The sequence below is a fragment of the Pseudorasbora parva genome, chromosome 4, assembly GCF_024679245.1.
Source record: "Pseudorasbora parva isolate DD20220531a chromosome 4, ASM2467924v1, whole genome shotgun sequence".
In the NCBI taxonomy this organism is placed as follows: Eukaryota; Metazoa; Chordata; class Actinopteri; order Cypriniformes; family Gobionidae; genus Pseudorasbora; species Pseudorasbora parva.
Window position 1 is genome coordinate 47,678,363 of NC_090175.1, and position 18,073 is coordinate 47,696,435.

Consider the following 18,073-nt stretch of genomic DNA (forward strand, 5'->3'; position numbering starts at 1 on the left):
GTTCCGTTTACCTTAAAGGGGGTTTGTCGCTACTCTACCTGCTCTTATCCATTCTGGGCTGCATTGATGCGCAGGGAGTTGTTGTCCAGAACAGGACCATACCGCCAGTCTAAACCATATGCTAATAGTCAATCTTTCAATCTTTGACAACAGTGGTCCTGATAGAACTGTTTTAATTGATCAAAATGTCCAGAACCATCAGGATCTGTGTGTGTTATTGACCGTTCAGAAAGGAATAATATGCTTTATATTTTATAGGCTCCCCTGGTTCGCCTTTGCAGACCTCGGTCACGAAGTCTGCATCAGCTTTGACACTTCATTGGTCAGAGGGTGTAGAAGGGGCGGGACCCGTCACAGGATATGTCATTGAGGCTCGTCCATCAGGTAAGCAGCAATTCTTTGTCCATCTGCTTACTTCAGATCTACCTTTGACTTTTCATTATCAGTTCTTCATCTCATGCACTACATGGTCTTGTAATACTAGGCTCATTCTCAATTAACCTTCCTCTTCTCACTTCCACCTCTTCCATCTTTCTTCTCCTCTGTGGTAACCAATTACTCTCCCTCCCGCTTTTGAAATCGTACATTTTCAGATGAAGGATTATGGGACACGTTTGTCAAGCATCTGCCACCTGGAAGCTTCTCGTACACCATCAGTCTGGACCGCCTACGTTCAGGTGTGGCCTATGAATTCCGTGTCATCGCTGTCAATCGCTTCGGCTATGGCGACCCCAGTCCGCCTTCCACCGCTATGTCTGGTAATCTTCCTCATTATATCACAATACTGCGGTATACGGAACAGTTGTTGCAAATGATAACCCATTGAACTGACTCTACATCTGTCCCACAGCTTTGTTTTGTTTACATCAAATTAGATTGCATACTATATCAATTAATTACACAATTATTTGACTAGTACACCTTTTCAGCGTAAAGTGTCTGAGAGGATGTTTGAGCTGTAGACTCACTTCCTGGCCTCTGCTGCCATCTAGTGTCACATCGCTGAACTTTCACTCATCTAGAAGTAAAGGAACGAGGCTGAAATGTACATTATAACAATAAAATTGTGGAATATTACATTTAAAATGTTTTTGACTTCTATTTGTTTTCTATTTGAATATATTATAAAATGCATTTTATTCATGTGATGATAGAGCAACATTTTCAACATCATTGCTCTCCAATCTTCAGTCACATGACCCTTCAGAAATCATTCTAATATGCTGATTTACTTATTATCAATGTTGAAAAGAATTGTTCTGCTAAATATTTTGTGGAAACCATATATAAATTGTCAGAAGAACACCATTTATTTGAAATAGAGATCTATTATACATGTCTTTACTGTAGCTTTTGATCAATTTCATGAATCCTTGCTGAACAAAATGTATACAGTAGTGGCCAAATTTTGTCTGACCTAGAAAATGGGCTTCTTTACATTTTATTCAAACTTTTTATTAAATATGTTCTATGCATGTTGTGAAGTTGTGCCTGGAGTGTCAAACTGTTGTACACATTTGACATTTCAATTGTATCATTGGTCATAACGCAATGAAACACACCGAATTGTGCAGATGTAATTTTGGTGTCGATCTTACACTATTCCCCGCGAATAATTCAATAAATCCCTATGTAGCAAGTATTAGCTATATTATTAGATGTTATTTTGTGGATTTCTGTGAAAATGGCCAGATGGAAGGAGCTGTCCTCTGCAAACAAGGAGGATATTTTTAAAATGGCTAAATTTGGTCAATCAATTTAGGATATTGTTCATGTACTGGAAATCAATGGTCACAATGTCCAATATTATCTCAAAACACAGTAAGACCAGTGCTTTTAAAGACATAGATGAGAACTCCAACCTCCAATTTAATCTTGAACTGTAAGCCAACGGCTATAAGAGGCAGGATTGAGAGGTTGTGTACCAGGAAAGAGACCATTAATTTGCTTTAACTGCTCCAAAAACACCTTGCATTTGCCAAAGAACATAAAGATTAGAGCATGAAAGATTGGAGTCACATTCTGCAGTTCGACAAGTAGCAATTTAACAACCTAGCATTGGATGGTGTATGGTCGTAGGAGACTGGAGTGTTTTAATGCCAAATGTTTTAATGACATTTAGTATGGCAGGGGAAACATAATGTTATTGGGATTGCATGTCTGCAGCAGGTGTTGAAAGTGTATACCAAGTTGCTGGCACTACTTGGGAATCCTACTGAACACAATCTAGCCAAGTATGGAGGATCTGTTTAGAGATCAGATATGTATTTTTTAACATGATAATGCTTACAAACACACAGTGAATACAACAAAGGTGAGCACAATGAAAGTGTTCATGCTCAGCATTTTGTGGCCACCTCTGACCTTAAAGGGTTGGTTTACCCAAAAATCAAAAATGATTCCATAATTTACTTACCCTCAAGCCATCCTGGGTGTATATGACTTTCTTCTTTCAGCCAAACACAATCAGATTTATATTAAAAAATACCCGGGCTCTTCCAAGCTTTATAATGGGAGTAAAGTTACCCTAGATTTTGAAGCCCAAAAAATGACATCTATCTATCATAAAAGTACTCCATACAGCTCCATACAGCTTTGTGTTTTTATAAGAAAAATATCTATTTTTATAACTCTAATATTTATAACTTAATAAACTTGAATCGCTTGCTTCCAGTAGTGGCTGTATGCAAGTCTAGTTCCAGTGAAAGAGTGACCTCTGACCCAGATTATATTTATGTATATTTTTCTTAAAAAACAAAAACATCTCATTGCTTCAGAAGGACTTTATTAACCCCTGGAGCCATATGGATTTATTTTATGATGGATGAATGCTCTTTTTTGGGCTTCAAAAAAAGGGTGCATTCAGTCTTATTAAAAAGCTTAGAAGTTGTTTTTATATAGCTCCGATTGTGTTTGTCTGAAAGAAGAAAGTCATATACATCTAGGATGGCTGGAGGGTGACTAAATCATGGGATCATTTAAATTTTTTGGTGAATGATCCCTTTAAAGCCATTGAAAACCTTTGGGAAATTATAAAACTGAATTAGGATAAGTCATGCATGTCTTCCAATGAAGCTTGTACTTTGGGAAGAATTTAAGGAGGATTGGTAAGAAGTTAAGCACAAAACAGTTATACATTTTAGTGAGTCAGTGGCCAGGAGAATAGCTGCTGAAATCAAAAACAAGGGAGAGCCAACAAAACATTAATAACTGATTCCATTGTAGTCAGTGTATGCATTTCCTGTGAGCTTTTGTTTTTTATATGCCTTTTTTGCACAATACAATAAACCCATATTTAAATATGCTGAAGTTTGCCTTTCTTGACAAAATAATTTGTCATTTTAATACATTAAAGGGGTGATGAATTGAGAAATCAGCTTTCCCTTGAGCCTTTCATATATAAAAGTTCATTGTGATATAAGAATATCCTGTAAGATTCGGAGCTGAAAACTTCCTTGTTAGTCAAAGAAAAGCTTTTATAGACACCAGGCTCAGCAAACGAGAGCTCTGGAATATATATTGATCAATGATGTAATAGAATAGGGAAACACCACCTCAACAGATAAATGTGTACGCCTGCTTCTGTAGTCCGACTCGTGGAGCTAAAGTGCTAAATGGATTGCGAGCAATAAACATTCAGAAGACTGCAAGATATTGTGCCTTGTTTGCTTCATTTCACCACGGAATCGTTTGTAAATAAAACACAAGTCGATACAGGATTTACAAGACATATTGAGATTAAAACACAATGCTGTTTCTTCTATACTGGCTCCGTCAGGAATGTTGCAACACACTTATATGAGTAAAACATACATTCCTGGTTAAATAAAGGTGAAAAAATAATAATAATAATAAATAAAATAAATAAAATAAAAAATAAAAAAATAAATGTATATATATATATATATATATATATATATATATATATATATATATATATATATATATATATTTTTTTTTTTTTTTTTTTATTATTATATATATATATATATATATATATATATATATGTATATTTTTTATTATTATTTTTTTCCACCTTTATTTAACCAGGAAAGTACTCGTTGAGATTTAAAATCTCTTTTTCAAAAGTGTCCTGGCCAAGATAGGCAGCAGTACAACCATACATACAACACATAATACACAATAACATAAGACAACTAAAATAGCAGATACAACAACCACAAATCCTGAACAAATCATGCTGAACAACTACAGCCAGATGTGGCTGCTTCCAAGTCAGTTAATATCCTCTTAAAAGTAACCAATGAGAGAAGCTTATTAAGTTTCAAATGTTTCTGTAACTTGTTCCATGCAAAGGGAGCAGCAAAGTTAAATGCCTTTTTTTCCAGCTCAGTTCTAACATTTAGACAGAAGAGCAAGATCCTAGGACCGAAGATTTTAAGTCCTAATATCTTTTACACTGATGTAGGTCAGAAGGTAGGATGGAAGAAGACCTAAAATAGCCTTATATATAAAAACATACCAGTGTTGAAGTCTCCGTGTTGACAGAGAAGACCATCCAACACGTTCATATAGTTCACAATGGTGAGTGAGGACTTTAAGACCAGTGATGAACCTCAAAGCTCCATGGTTTATAGTATCCAGTGCATGTAAACTTGAGACAAAGCGTGCATATATAAAACATCACCATAGTCAATAATAGACATAAAAGTACCAGCAACTAACCTCTTTTTAGATTTATATATATATATATATATATATATATATATATATATATATATATATGTGTGTGTGTGTGTGTGTAATATTTGTATATAGTATTGCATTGTTACAGATAATTTTGATTATGTGTGCATGTCTAATTTAATATACCTTAGCATGCTGTCACACGCTGGTTCATTGCGATTCGGGGTCAGACTCAGCCATGTCCCAGGGATAGCCAGGGCTCACAAAGCCCAATGTCCCAGGGATATGTGTTTTATATAAGTCGCACCTGACTATAAGTTGCAGGACCAGCCAAACTATGTAAAAAGTGTGACTTATAGTCTGGAAAATACAGTAATAAAAAATAATATTCCAATTAATCGCGGGTGGATGAGAAATAAATCATTGTGTTTGTTTAATAAAGAGGTTTTCGAGCCCTGCAAAGGAATCATTCCGGTTGCCGCTTTCAAGACAATCCATCCGTCATGTAAACTGACAGTGGAGCAGAAGTTCATTAAATCTTCTCTAATCCCAGCCGGGGGCATTTACTTCCAAGTCTTCGGTGTGGCATGCCCATCAAAACCCTGCCTTCAGGAGAGAGCCTCAAAACCAGTGTAGAAAATAGCATATTATTCATTATGATATTTTTGAATGTAAAAACCACACAAACGTCATTAGTTGACCTCAGACAACAGTATAAAAAAATACAAAAAGCCATTTCATGATACCTTTTTAACCAAGTTTAGTGTATTATTCTTCCCAATTTAAGATACTCATCATGTTTTAATTGATTAATATAACCTGAACTGTCATTAAACACAAATTATTATTAATTACAATTAAATAGTGTTGTTAAAACATTATTTTCCTCCAGACATCTCTTGGCCACTACTGTATATATGTATATTGATTCCCTCATATATGAAATGTCCACAATAAATGAACAATAATACATACAGTATCATTGTCTGTTGTAGCTCTGTCTGAAACCCCTTTCTATGAGGAGTGGTGGTTCCTGATCGTCATGGCGTTGATCAGTCTCATTCTCATTCTGATGGTTGTGTTTGGTTTGCTCATGCTCGGACAGAACAAGAAGTACAGGAGCTGTGGAACAGGTGGGACTTAAAAACTGCACCATTGTTATGACGATTCTTTTGCTTCCTAGACAGTTTCTGGAAGTCTTAAAGATTTTAAACATTTGTAGTTGCTCCAACTTGGTCATTTGTGTAACTTTTGGGGATACCTGTACAATGAAAGGGAATATTGTTAATCAGTCGACACATCCCAGTGTTTGTTGACATAACTTGAATGTTATTCTTCCCACAGGAAAGCACATCACTACTGTAGAAGAGTCTGTAACCCTTGACAACGGCGGCTTCACGGCCCTAGAGTTGAACAGCAGACATTTGAACGTGAAGAGCTCTTTCTTAAAGAAGAATGGAACAAGGTGGGCTTTCATCTGAACTACTGTGTTTATAATATGTATAGATAATGGTCAAATAAAGTCTACTATTACAGGACTTGAGGGAAACTAGAAATGACTAAAACCACTTTGACAACAGTTTCTCTAAAGTATTTTAAAAAATGGTTCCGAAGAGTGACGTTAGCTCTAAGAAAAGTCATGAAATCATGACTGATTAACACCACCTGCATCTTCAGTTTATTTTTATTATGACTTCTTCCTATGGGAAATAGATATTCAGTTAAATATATTAGTTTTTCAGAATATATTTTGTGTTTATTAGCCAAAAAAATGTAATTTAATGTTGAAGAGCTTTTTTGGGGTCTACTAGTATAGGTGTTAAAAAACATACATTTTCACATATTTTTCATTATTGCAGCACCACTCTTCCTAGTCTGTCAGTAACGCTCTGTCTAGTTCATGTCTCTATGAAGCCTCTCCTTCTCAAAAGCACAATGCGCTTTAATTGGGTGACTGGACCAGTGTGTTGTGATCGGTCAGCCGCTTGGAGCGTGTTTTGGGAATATCACACCCTTATCATAACCATGAGTTTCAACATAGTTGAAGCGTTTTAGGGAGTTCAGATACAGTGCTTACTGTGTGAAGTAAACTTTGTGTTTGTAACATTGCAGACTTTTTCAAAAAGCAAAAATAAACACACAAAAAAAGTTGAGAAAAATCATAATCTTTAACTGTTTTTGGTCCAAAGGTCTCCTCCGCGGCCCAGTCCAGGTGGGCTGCACTATTCTGATGAAGACATCTGCAACAACTACAATGGGGCTGTTTTAACAGAGAGCACCACCCTCACAGAGAAACCCACTGAGCTGTCGGAGTCAGAGGTAAACTCACCACACCAATAACACACACACACACATAAACAACTGCCATGGGGGTATGATGTATTTTTAGAGACATATTATGCTTTAATTACCATTATATCCTAATTGTTTAATGCTAATTTACTTGCTCTAAAAAAAATGTTTTACCTAAAACGAAGCAATGAATAAATGGCCACATATAGGCCATGTACACACTGTAGCTAACTTTGGTTGTTAGTTCACCTTTTAGTGCTTAAACCTGTTCTGTACACACATAGTGCATTCATTTACTCATAATAAACTTCAATAAAGCGCTTTATCTTGGAAATAAGCCACATACCAAAATATTGTGACTGACTTGCACCTGCCTACTTCATTATCTCTATAAACTTGTTCACTTTATGAGCCAAGCCCAAACAACAAGCCAAAAGATGTAACACTGTTGCCAAATAGAGTAGTTCACTGTCCAATAGTGGGTACCAAATGCACAAGATGCCAGAATGTTGCTATGATTACCACAGTGTCAATTATCGCAATTTTGGGAGTGAGTGAGTACACCAACGTAATGATAATTTAGGGTCACTCCCATATTTAAATGCAGCTGTCACTCTTGAAACTTTGAAACTTTTGTACTTAGCCATGATGGAACAAATTAATAATAAAATGCGGACGTGATATTGTTTCTTTTTCCTGTATGTCATGTACGGGACTCCAGTGTTTTGCTACAGTGGCATCTGTAACTTCATTGTGTTATGCTTCATCCATGCCAGTAGGTGCCACTATATACTGACTACCATTGTATCAGTTTGCCAAACAAAAACTTTGTACACCTGTAAACATTCAGGCAACAATTACGCCCATGCAGTAACTTTACTGTCTGCTCTTTTTCTCTCTGGTTTGGACCCGTCCCCTCACCCCTCACGTGAAGGTGAGCGACAGCGACTACGAAGATGAGCAACCCAAGCACTCATTTGTAAATCACTACATGAGCGACCCCACCTATTTCAACTCGTGGAAGAGGCAGCCCAAAGGCGTGAAGACCGGAGGAGGGTTTGAGGAATGTGCCATGACGGATGCAGAGGGGGGGTATTATCAGACTGTGGTGACCCAGCACAGCGTAGGGGGCGTCTACACCCCCACGGGGCAGCCCGCCCCAGGAACACGCACTCCAGTTACCGGCTTCTCCTCATTTGTCTAATGAACCGCTGAAACAAACGGAGGAGCTGATGACAGGAAATAGAACCCTTAAAAGGGACAAATCAAACTGTCGGAGTAACGACAAAGAATGCTTTTTCACAAAAGTCTCTCATTTCTCCCCGAAGCGTATTTTAGGCCTCCTCTCTTCAAGGAAGGGAGGGGGTGTTGAAGTATCTTATTGTTAACGTGTTAATGATTTTCGGATGGATTTTCGCAGATTAAACATGACCCAGAAGAAGCGGAGACTTTGCACTGTGAGACTCTTTAGCGAGAGGTGGTATTAATTCTAAAGACTTGAAGACCCTCAAAGACGGATGAAGGAAATTCCTTTGTTATGAATTCCCGTTCCATAGCAACCTTCCGGGATTAGTCGTAATGTGTGGGCAAACACACGCTTGAGTGATTCATTGAATCTCGCTCTGATCTCCAAAACTCTAACTGAAGTTGAAACGTCACCGGAAACTTGTACAGTGAGTTGTAGACTGGAACAAAAATGTGTTTTGTGTGTGGTTTATTTTCGTCTTGGGATGGGCGGCTTCATTCTGGACAAAAAGCAGCAATGAAAATACTGCCTTCGTACACGTATTGCTCTCTTAAACCAAAAGGGTGATGCTTTAAGTGGGGAAAAAAAAGAAAATGCGTGCTCACAATGGACCGTTTTCTTAGGTTAGCAATACTGTATGTAAAATATGCTGTATGTGTGTATATTTTTAGGATCAATTTTGTACAAAAAACAAAATGTTTTTACTGTAGAGTAGATTTGTGCCAAGTTGATGTAGTTCTTTAGTGATACCCACAGCGGATCATTTCAGCAAGTCACAATCCACACTGTTTGTTTGACTGGCTTTCAGTGTATGTACAATCCAGTCACCCAGAGATATGACAAGAAATGTGCGACTCCGTCCCTCTAATCCAAATATACACAGATTTCTCATCTCATTAATGTTAAACAAATATTTATTTCAGTATGAAAGAGCATTAGTGCACGTGATTGGTGTGCATCGATAGTTAAAGATCTAGACTGATATCTGAAAGGTTATTATGCTATAATGATGCATTCAAGTCCTGCTGAGAGTATACTTAGGAGTTTAGAAATCATAACTGTCATGACGTCGAAATTATGAGATCAAGGCCCTGTTTACACCTGGTATTGAGAAGAATTTTGGTCGATCGGTTCACAAATGGATGGCGCTAAATACAGATTTACATGGGGTCTAAAATGTTTTGAGCTTGACAACTTTCGGTCACTTCCAAAGATAGTTAAATGCGCATTCGACCATATTGTTTTCATAGTGTAAATGCACATGTGGTCGAATATGTTCAAACAACCACAAAAGACTTTTGGTTTGAAGGTGAAAAATGTACCAATGTCTCGATGTTCCTAATTTCTAACACACACTCACCATGTTTGCCGTCATCTTGCGGCTGTCAGAAGCGAAAGCTGATGCTCTCAGTATGTCCCAGAGAGCGTTCGTATGTAAACTGCAGAGCTTATTTTGTCCATTAGATATAAAGATGTGAAAGAGCCCATACATTTACCCACCCATAGACAATCCCCTCGATGAAAACGGGTATGTGATCACTTGTCTACTTGTGATCTGAATCTGATCAACCAAAACGCATCGTAAACCAGGTGTAAAGTATTCTAAAAGTCAACATTATGATGAACAATTGAACTTATAAACGAATTCAAGTGCCATTTATAAGTATCTTTCTGACATGACTTGAACACAATATATGGCCTGAAATGTACTCAATGCAAGTATATGAACATGTTTCCAGTTACGCAGTATCGATATCACACGGTCAGAGCAAAAAGCAAAGTATCGCTGTTAGTAGGTACTATATTTGAATTTGCATTCACAGTTAAAAGTATGCTGTATATAGTACGAATATGGGAGAATAAATTAATTTCAGATGTAATACATCCGCCATGTTGTTACTGTCATGTGACCTACCAGCTTCAGTTGCGTCGCTTCACTTCATAAATTCACATTCATAGATCCCCTCCCATTGCCTCATGGGATAGTAAAGTGTCCATTAAATGCACACTTCAGAATCTCAGCAGAAGTAGTAGTAGTAGTATATTTATAGTTAGAAACCTGAATGAAAACATTTGGGTTAATGGCAAAAACATTTAAAGGTAGCATGAAATGGAAGTTTCGATAGGACTTTGTCCATCAGGAACTGATTGGATGGTTGTTGATTGTCAGAGTGACTCACGGGACACGTCATCAGAGAAGAGATGAGGACTGTGTCCCAATTCAAAAGCTGCTAATTCAAAGGCACACCTTGATGTTGATGAGTGATGGTTACATTTGACTTTTTTTTTTAAAGTTATATTAAATTGACAACAAAACAGGTTCACAAACTGTCTAAATATGTTCACCATGTACCATTTCTGTATATAATAGAGTATAAACTAAATATGATCGCATCTTAGTAAGATACAAATAAATATTTCAACCGCTTTAAAGGTGCCCTAGAATCAATCAAAAATTGAATTAACCTTGCCAAATTGAAATAATAAGAGTTCAGTAGATGGACATCACATACTGTGAGTCTCAAACACCATTGCCTTCTCCTTCATATGTAAATCTCGTGAATCAAAAACACCACGGAAAAATAAGTGCTTCTCAACATAAGGCCAACCCCGACGCAATCGTTGGGGATCATTAATATGAAGGCCCCAACATTTGCATATGTCCAAACATGTTCATTGTCAGGCGGAACTGACGGAGCCGAATCATCGGGACTTCAGGCAAACAAACGACACTCGAGGGATAGCAAAAACGCCAGCTCTCATGGACACACGTCATGTTCAGGCTGTGCAGGAGACGTGAGGACTTTTCATATGTCAACAGTCATGGTTGAGGTTTATTATAATCAGATACCACAACAATTTATTTTATTTCAAAATTGTTCATTTGTTTGGCCCATTTCAAGTAAGCTTCCCTCAGCGTCTTAAACTGAAGAAAGGGGCAACTATATTCCTGCAAGCAGTAAGTAGTGATTTATCCACTTATTGACTGTTTAAACAATTTCTGATTAAAATGAAAGTTTCTTAGAGAGACCGCGTTGTCTAGATGACGCAAGATGCGTACAGTAACAATTGGAATCTCCAAGTACCATACAAAACTAAATAGTGTGTCTAATGACAAAGGTTAATATTATTTTACAAAATACAACCGTAGATACGTTGCTTACAGATCGTTCACTCGATCCTTATAGCAAACGTCACCTTTTCCACCATATAAGTTAAACTGACAGTCATTTGACAAGGCTATTCATTTTGTAATATAAGTTATATATTTTTGAGAAGTGAAGTAGGCCTATGATGTTTTTGCATGTTTTCAAAGTAACTTACATCACAGTCACTGCGTAACCTTAGCCTACATTGTGACTAGCGTTATATAAACATGCAATATCGTTGACGAAAAAAGACAAGTCTAAAATGTAGGCTGAATGACACACTTTAAGCAAAACATCTCAAATGGAGATTGTTAAAATGCAGCCTAGTTGTTTATTGGTGTTTTCAGATCATCCGCGCATGAGAGAGAGCTCGCGTGCATATGGTTGCCAGATTGTACATGTTTAGGTAAAACACCGGATAGTATCAGTGTTATTTTTACAGAAAAGCTCTGTTTGGGGGATTTCAATTACTGAACTCTTTCTCATGCGCGGCTGATCTGAAAACACCAATAAACACATAAGCTGCATTTCAGCAATCTCCATTTGAGATGTTCTGCTTAAAGTGTCATTCAGTCGGTCTGTGTTCTGTCAGGACTCAGGAGTCGCTTCATTGAACTGCTGTGTCCTATGAGTTGCTGAAATAAGCCAATCAGAGCAGAGCTCAACATTAATATTCATGACCCTTCCAAATAAGGCAAAAACAGAGCATTACATCCTAGGGACAATTTATAGGGTTGTAAATGGACCTGTAAAACTGTATCTGAACAATTTTTACCCTTTGCCATCGGCCGCGCCGCGTGATGCAATCGCCCTTCAAAGGATGCAGCCTCTGAATTGGGATGCAGTAGTAATGTTACTGAAAGAGGGAGAGGAATTTATTTTGATCAAAGATTATGAGGACACATGCATTTAAAAAACAATGATAATGTGCACGGATAAAACATTTACAAAAAAATACTGCAATATTCCAACAAAAAAAAAAAAAAAGATTTCTCAAATTTGATTTCATTGACTTTATGGGAGTACAGGTGTCACTTTGTACAGGTGTCACATCTGCAGGCTTGTGTAGAGTGTGGTTCAGTGCCTGAAGAGTCTAATTCTATTCTATGCATTCATTTTCATTTAAAACAGAGAAAAAGACATGGACTGACTACTTACTGTGTTGAACATCCATCCAAAGACAGAAAGAGCTATGCAAGGTGTTATTGATCGGAATGAGTCAGAGAGAATAATATGCACTTCAAAGCAGGTTGTTAACACTTTGAATTGCTTTGAGTTGTTACTGGGATGTTATGCCTCCTACAGCTGTATTACCCGCACTGCATTATATATGCACATGAAGGCATCATAGTTAAACTGATATTGTCTTGAAATGGTCCAAATCTGAAGTGTGTGCATTGTGACTTGCACTCAAAAGCAAGGAGAAAAATATTATGTTGCCCTTTAAAACATGTATTATTATAGTAATATGTCATCGTTATTTCTGGATCTTTTCGATTTTGCACTGGAAGTACCACTCACATTCAACTAAAAATCCAAAAATAGGCCACGTTAAGCCGCACATGCTCTAAAATGTGACTGCTATTTATTTTAAAACAAATGACATGAGTAATATTGTGTTCATATTTTGCTGTTATCATCCCACTGGCAGGTCTTTTTATTTATAACTTTTTGGCATTCAGTCACCAATAAGAGTCCGTACTGTGCTGTGTGTGTGTATGCAGACTGCAGAAATGTCATCTGCCGTAGTCTTATGACACATTCACTGATGAGATATGCAGTGGCCCCAAACATATTTGGACACTAAATAATGTGTGAATGATTTGCATTAGATAACCAAACATTGAAAAAAGTGGCATCTGCAAACAAATGACACCAGAGATTTCTCAGAACCTATAATAATATAATGCATTGATTCATGCATTTTTATGTGTCCAACCCATGGTTTCACAGACAAGGCTTTAGCTAGTTCCAGACTAAAATGCATGTTTGAGCTATTTTAGCTGAAAGCAACTTGCCCTGACATATCTTAAAATATGTCAGGGCCCTTGTTTTACCACAATATGCAAACCAGAAATGTTTCTTCTAAGGCACATTTATAAAAGCTACTTAAATGTCCTACTTGAACTACGGCCTAAAAGCCCATTCAAACAGCAGACACTGAAACTATTTTATAGTTTTTTTAAAATCCTTCTCAATATTAAAAAACAACAGAGTTCACACCACAGCTACAATGGCAAGAGTACAGAAGAATATATAGTTGGAATCACTTTCTGAATGATTTTCTCCAGCTGATGAACCCTAAAAATATTGAAAGCCAATCAGAATTGGCATACTTTTTTTTACAATCTTACTGTAATTTTTTACAATCTTACAATCTTACTGTAATGAGCTCGAGCTTTGAAAGCGGCGGACAAGCACGCGCTTAGAATAAACAGAACAATACTGTCCTCTGGTGTGGACACTAATACAGTTGTCTTTAGTTATCGTCCTTGGTGTGAACGGGCCTTTAATCCTGGCTTCGTCTAAATCCTGTCTGTGAAACCCAGCCCAGATGTTTTGTTTGTTTTTTTTTTGGCTTACTGTAAGAGCCATGTTTCACTGTAATTTCCTGATATTGAGACTTCACCATTGTAATGCACTTGTTTTGATTACTATGATTAAATGGATGAGATAAACATTTTACAAAAAATATTCTCCTTTTTTTGCTCTATCACACTATCCATTAAAGCATTCTCACGATGTTAAGCAGTTTTTCTTTTTTAGACCTGATCCGTACTGTTTTTTGGTGATCAACTGAGGCTTGTTGGGTGTAATTTTTTGACATGTTTGCATTGGTTGCCATAGCAATTCAGGAATCAACACAAGTTTAAAAGTGAAGTGACTTTTTTTGTGGACAGTGGACATCTGTCCTGTGCTTATTAATGTAAGAGTCTGACAGTGATTAGGCATTACATTATTTCCTAATATTGTGTTGATCCCCATTTTGTTACCAAAACAGCCCTGATGTGTCGAGGCATGGACTCCACTAGACCCCTGAAGGTGTGCTGTGGTATCTGGCACTAAGATGTTCGCAGCAGATCCTTTAAGTCCTGTAAGTTGCGAGGTGGGTCCTCTATGGATTGGACTTGTTTGTTCAGAATATCCCGCAGTCCGCAGATGCTCAATTGGATTGAGATCAGGGGAATTTGGAGGCCAAATCAACACCTCAAACCATTTTTGCTTTGTGTCATGTTGCTGCTGAACAAGGCCACTGCCAGCAGGGAATTGCCGTTTCCATGAAAGCGTGTTCATGGTCTGCAACAGTGCTTAGGTCGGTGGAACGTGTGAACATCCGCATGGATTGCCCAAAGCATCACACTGCCTCCACTGTCTTGCCTTCTTCCCATGGTGTATCCTGGTGCCATGTGTTCCCTAGGTAAGAAACACGCACCCGGACATCCACGTGATGTAAAAGAAAACGTGATTCATCAGACCAGGCCACCTTCTTCCATTGCTCCGTGGTCCAGTTCTGATGCTCATGTGCCCACTGTTGGTGCTTCCAGCGATGGACAGTGGTCAGCACGGGCTCCCTGACTGGTCTACCGCTATGCAGCCCCATACGCAACAAACTGCAATGCGTTGTGCATTCCGACACCTTTAAGAACCAGCATTAAATTCTTGAGCATTTCAGCTATAGTAGCTCATCTCTGATCACTCCCCACGTGCATCAATGAGCCTTGGCCGCCCACGACCCTGTCACTGGTTCACCACCGTTCCTTCCCTAGACCCCTTTTAATGTATACTGACCACTACAATATAGGACTTTTATCACTTATAACTATTAGTCAAAAGCAGTATTGCTCTTTAGGTCACAGATACTATGATGAGAGTAAATAACAGTACAAAATATGTTTAAAGCATTTTTATTATGTTTAAGGTCATGTTTGCACAGATTATTCAGATGACAAGTATACAGTCAGCATTGTTCAAGAAGTGCTTTGCCGTTTAAGAGGTTCATGGAAAGAGTTTCTCAACTTGTCAGCAGACAAACATAGAAAGCATTCAGATCACATTTACAAATGTAGTTGAGTGGTAGAGTGGTGGATGTTCCATTAAATGCAAAAATATGTTACACTTTCATCCAAACACTTCATTCATCCAGTTCTCATTCTCAGAAAACACCATATGGCATTGAAGTATTTATAGCCAATGAAAAAAAATTTTTTTTTCATTTATTCCATCAAGAGTCTCTCTGCTTCTCCCAAAGCTCTTTCCATTTCCTCCACATCCACACTGAACAATGCCCTCTCCTGCTGGAGTTTTTTATGTGCTTCTGTCAGGTCCCTCATGGTGTTCTGCACTTCCTGGAAGCAAACAAAGATTGACAATATCCTCACTGAACCCATTCTAGGTCATGCCATATTCTAGTAGTTTTGGAGAGGTGCACTCAATAACATTTAGAAGGATTAGAACATCTCAAATGAATATTTTATTAGCTGTGGACCTGGTGTTATGATTGATTATGCAGCCTCTAGCCCAGCAAAGCAAAATGTGTGTAATTTCATCCTCATATAAATCGGTCTTAGTGAAACATTTGTATTAATGTCTGGTCAGTGCCGCAGGAATTTCAAATAATGATAAATAATCCAGAATTTTTTAATGTTAAAAACAAAGAATAATGATACTCACCAGTAAATTTGCCGCATGCTCTTGTGCCGTCTCACCGAACAGTTTCAGCTCAGTCAGGAGATTCTGAGAAACGGTCTGCCATTAGAGGACAAAACAGACATAAAATGTAGAATTAATTGATGGCCAATGTCTGTGACTCTGGTTTAACACAAGCTCTGCACTGTCAGTACTGATTCTCCAGGGAAAACATGCTATAGGCATCAGAATGGTAATCAGACCATAAAAGCAAATAATCTAGTGTGACAGCACTTTATTGTACAATATGGGTGATTATATAATCAATCCCTATTATATGTGTCTGCAGTGACCAATCGTCCATTTATCAGTATCTAATGTTGCCAAAAGGCAAAGAATCTAAGAAAAAAATTAGTATTGTGATGATTTTACTTTTTTTCCCCTACTAAGTTTACTTACTAAGATCAAACAAACTTTTTAACTGTTGAATCTTGTTAACATTAGTTAATGCACCGTGAACTAACATGAACAAACCATGAACAGCTGGATTTTTATGAACTAACGTTAACAAAGATGAACTTGTACAGTAACAAATGTGCTGCTCATGGTTAGTTCATGTTAGTTAATACATTAACTAATGTTAACTAATGACCATTATGCTAAAGTGTTACCTATAATACAAACAGCATTTATATAATATCCTATAAATAAAATAAATAAATACTTTAAAAGTATACCAATACAAAGAAAACTAAATGAGTTACCATAACTTCTTTTCTTTGTTCTTCCTTTTGTTGTGTTGTCTGACCTAACTTTTCCCCTGAAACTGAATTTGAGGCAGTTTAGATTACAACTCAACAGACAACATTGCTATTCTGTACGTGTCAATCCAACAGAGCAACAAAATAAATCACCACCTGGGTCAAGGTTTTCTGCAACAAGGAGGATGTGGCAGTCTCGCAGCTGTTTTTGAATTTCTCGATTTTCTCCTTGGAGGTCTGTGCATCGCAGCTCCAGTTCAGTCACTGTTTCCTGCAGAAACATGATTGTTTTGAGTATTAAATACATTCGACTCTACTGACTTCAACAAACATTCTTAAATATCACTGTACTCCCTTTAATTCGTCTTTCATGCATTGACAAAACACTACATCATTGATTAGGGTAATCACCTTCATTTCTTCAAGCTGTCTCTGCAGATCTTCATTGGTTGACGTCAAGACTCGATTCTGCTCCCTTATATCGTTTTGTTGCCCATATCTTGTGGTTGGCCTAAGAAAATCAAAATAGTATGCATTTTCTTTTTCTTTTATAAACAGACAGTAGTATCTTATTAGTAGAAAATTATTGACCCAGTAAGTTACTTACACTTTCAGAGTCCTGTGCTGGCTCTTCCTGAAAAATAAAAATAAAAAAAATAATAAAATAAAAAATACACATAGGCTTAATTTAAAATAAAGAAATAAAAACTAATAAAATAAAAAAACAGGTAATGTTATATAAGGTAAAGGAAATATTTGCAGAATGTTTAAACAAAGATGCCCACTTATTGTCCGCTTCGTTCTTGAAAGGTGGGGCTCTGGATGTCACAGAAATCGCCGTGTCTTTCATCTGAACTCTCTTCATGTCTGAAAGCAGCTTTCGGGGATACAGGATTACAAGATTAATATTCTTCTTAATATTTTAGAAGAATATTAAAATAGAAGATACAATTATAATTAAAACATCTACTGCCTGAATTACATGAACACCACGTACATACACATACACACGTAAAGAAATTATGTTTGGTTGGATGTCAAAATTATTTATTTAGGAAATAAGTATCATGTAAGTTACGTCACACTTCGCTTCTGTCTCTCTCGTCATGTCAACTTTTTCTTACCGTAAACGCAATGCGATTTTTTTTACTAGAAGATCACACATCGTTAATCTACGGTAATTAAACATGAATTTAAATTATGTATGAATGTCTAATAAACTTACCACACTTAGCTTATATCGGTCAGCAAATAACGTTTCGATTTAATTCAGCGCCATCAATTTTCAAAATAAACATCGTCACTTCCGCTTCCTTTATAAACCCCTTTATAATGGATTCATTCATCATCA

At 37.2% G+C, this 18,073-nt stretch overlaps 2 protein-coding genes across 3 annotated transcripts in view; one reads left to right on the forward strand and one right to left on the reverse strand.

The window, feature by feature from the left end:
- Positions 1–13,539, forward strand: part of sdk1b (sidekick cell adhesion molecule 1b) — a 299,372-nt gene extending 285,833 nt beyond the window's left edge. For both annotated transcript variants that reach the window (XM_067442041.1, XM_067442042.1), the window contains 6 exons: positions 259–384; positions 594–758; positions 5,644–5,781; positions 5,993–6,113; positions 6,838–6,967; positions 7,875–13,539. In XM_067442041.1, the coding sequence (XP_067298142.1) occupies positions 259–384; positions 594–758; positions 5,644–5,781; positions 5,993–6,113; positions 6,838–6,967; positions 7,875–8,144 (950 nt within the window). In that variant the 3' untranslated portion in view covers positions 8,145–13,539. The remainder of the gene's footprint in view (positions 1–258; positions 385–593; positions 759–5,643; positions 5,782–5,992; positions 6,114–6,837; positions 6,968–7,874) is intronic.
- Positions 13,540–15,233: 1,694 nt separating this feature from the next.
- On the reverse strand, positions 15,234–18,045 carry knstrn (kinetochore localized astrin (SPAG5) binding protein). The gene is made up of 8 exons (XM_067442810.1): positions 17,948–18,045; positions 17,508–17,599; positions 17,330–17,356; positions 17,134–17,233; positions 16,879–16,993; positions 16,726–16,787; positions 16,007–16,081; positions 15,234–15,681 (listed from the first exon to the last, which is right to left on the reverse strand). The coding sequence occupies exons 2-8, from the start codon at positions 17,585–17,587 to the stop codon at positions 15,550–15,552; spliced, it is 591 nt and encodes a 196-aa protein (XP_067298911.1). The 5' UTR covers positions 17,588–17,599; positions 17,948–18,045; the 3' UTR covers positions 15,234–15,549.
- Between the last annotated feature and the right edge of the window lie 28 nt (positions 18,046–18,073).

Bases quoted from the DNA above. Each gene is read 5' to 3' on its own strand.
- knstrn (XM_067442810.1), bottom strand. From the start codon at position 17,587: ATGAAGAGAGTTCAGATGAAAGACACGGCGATTTCTGTGACATCCAGA. The intron at 17,357-17,507 runs GTGGGCATCTTT...TTTATTTTTCAG, and splicing joins AAGAACGAAGCGGACAATAA to GAAGAGCCAGCACAGGACTC. The intron at 15,682-16,006 runs GTGAGTATCATT...GTTTGCTTCCAG, and splicing joins AGCATGCGGCAAATTTACTG to GAAGTGCAGAACACCATGAG.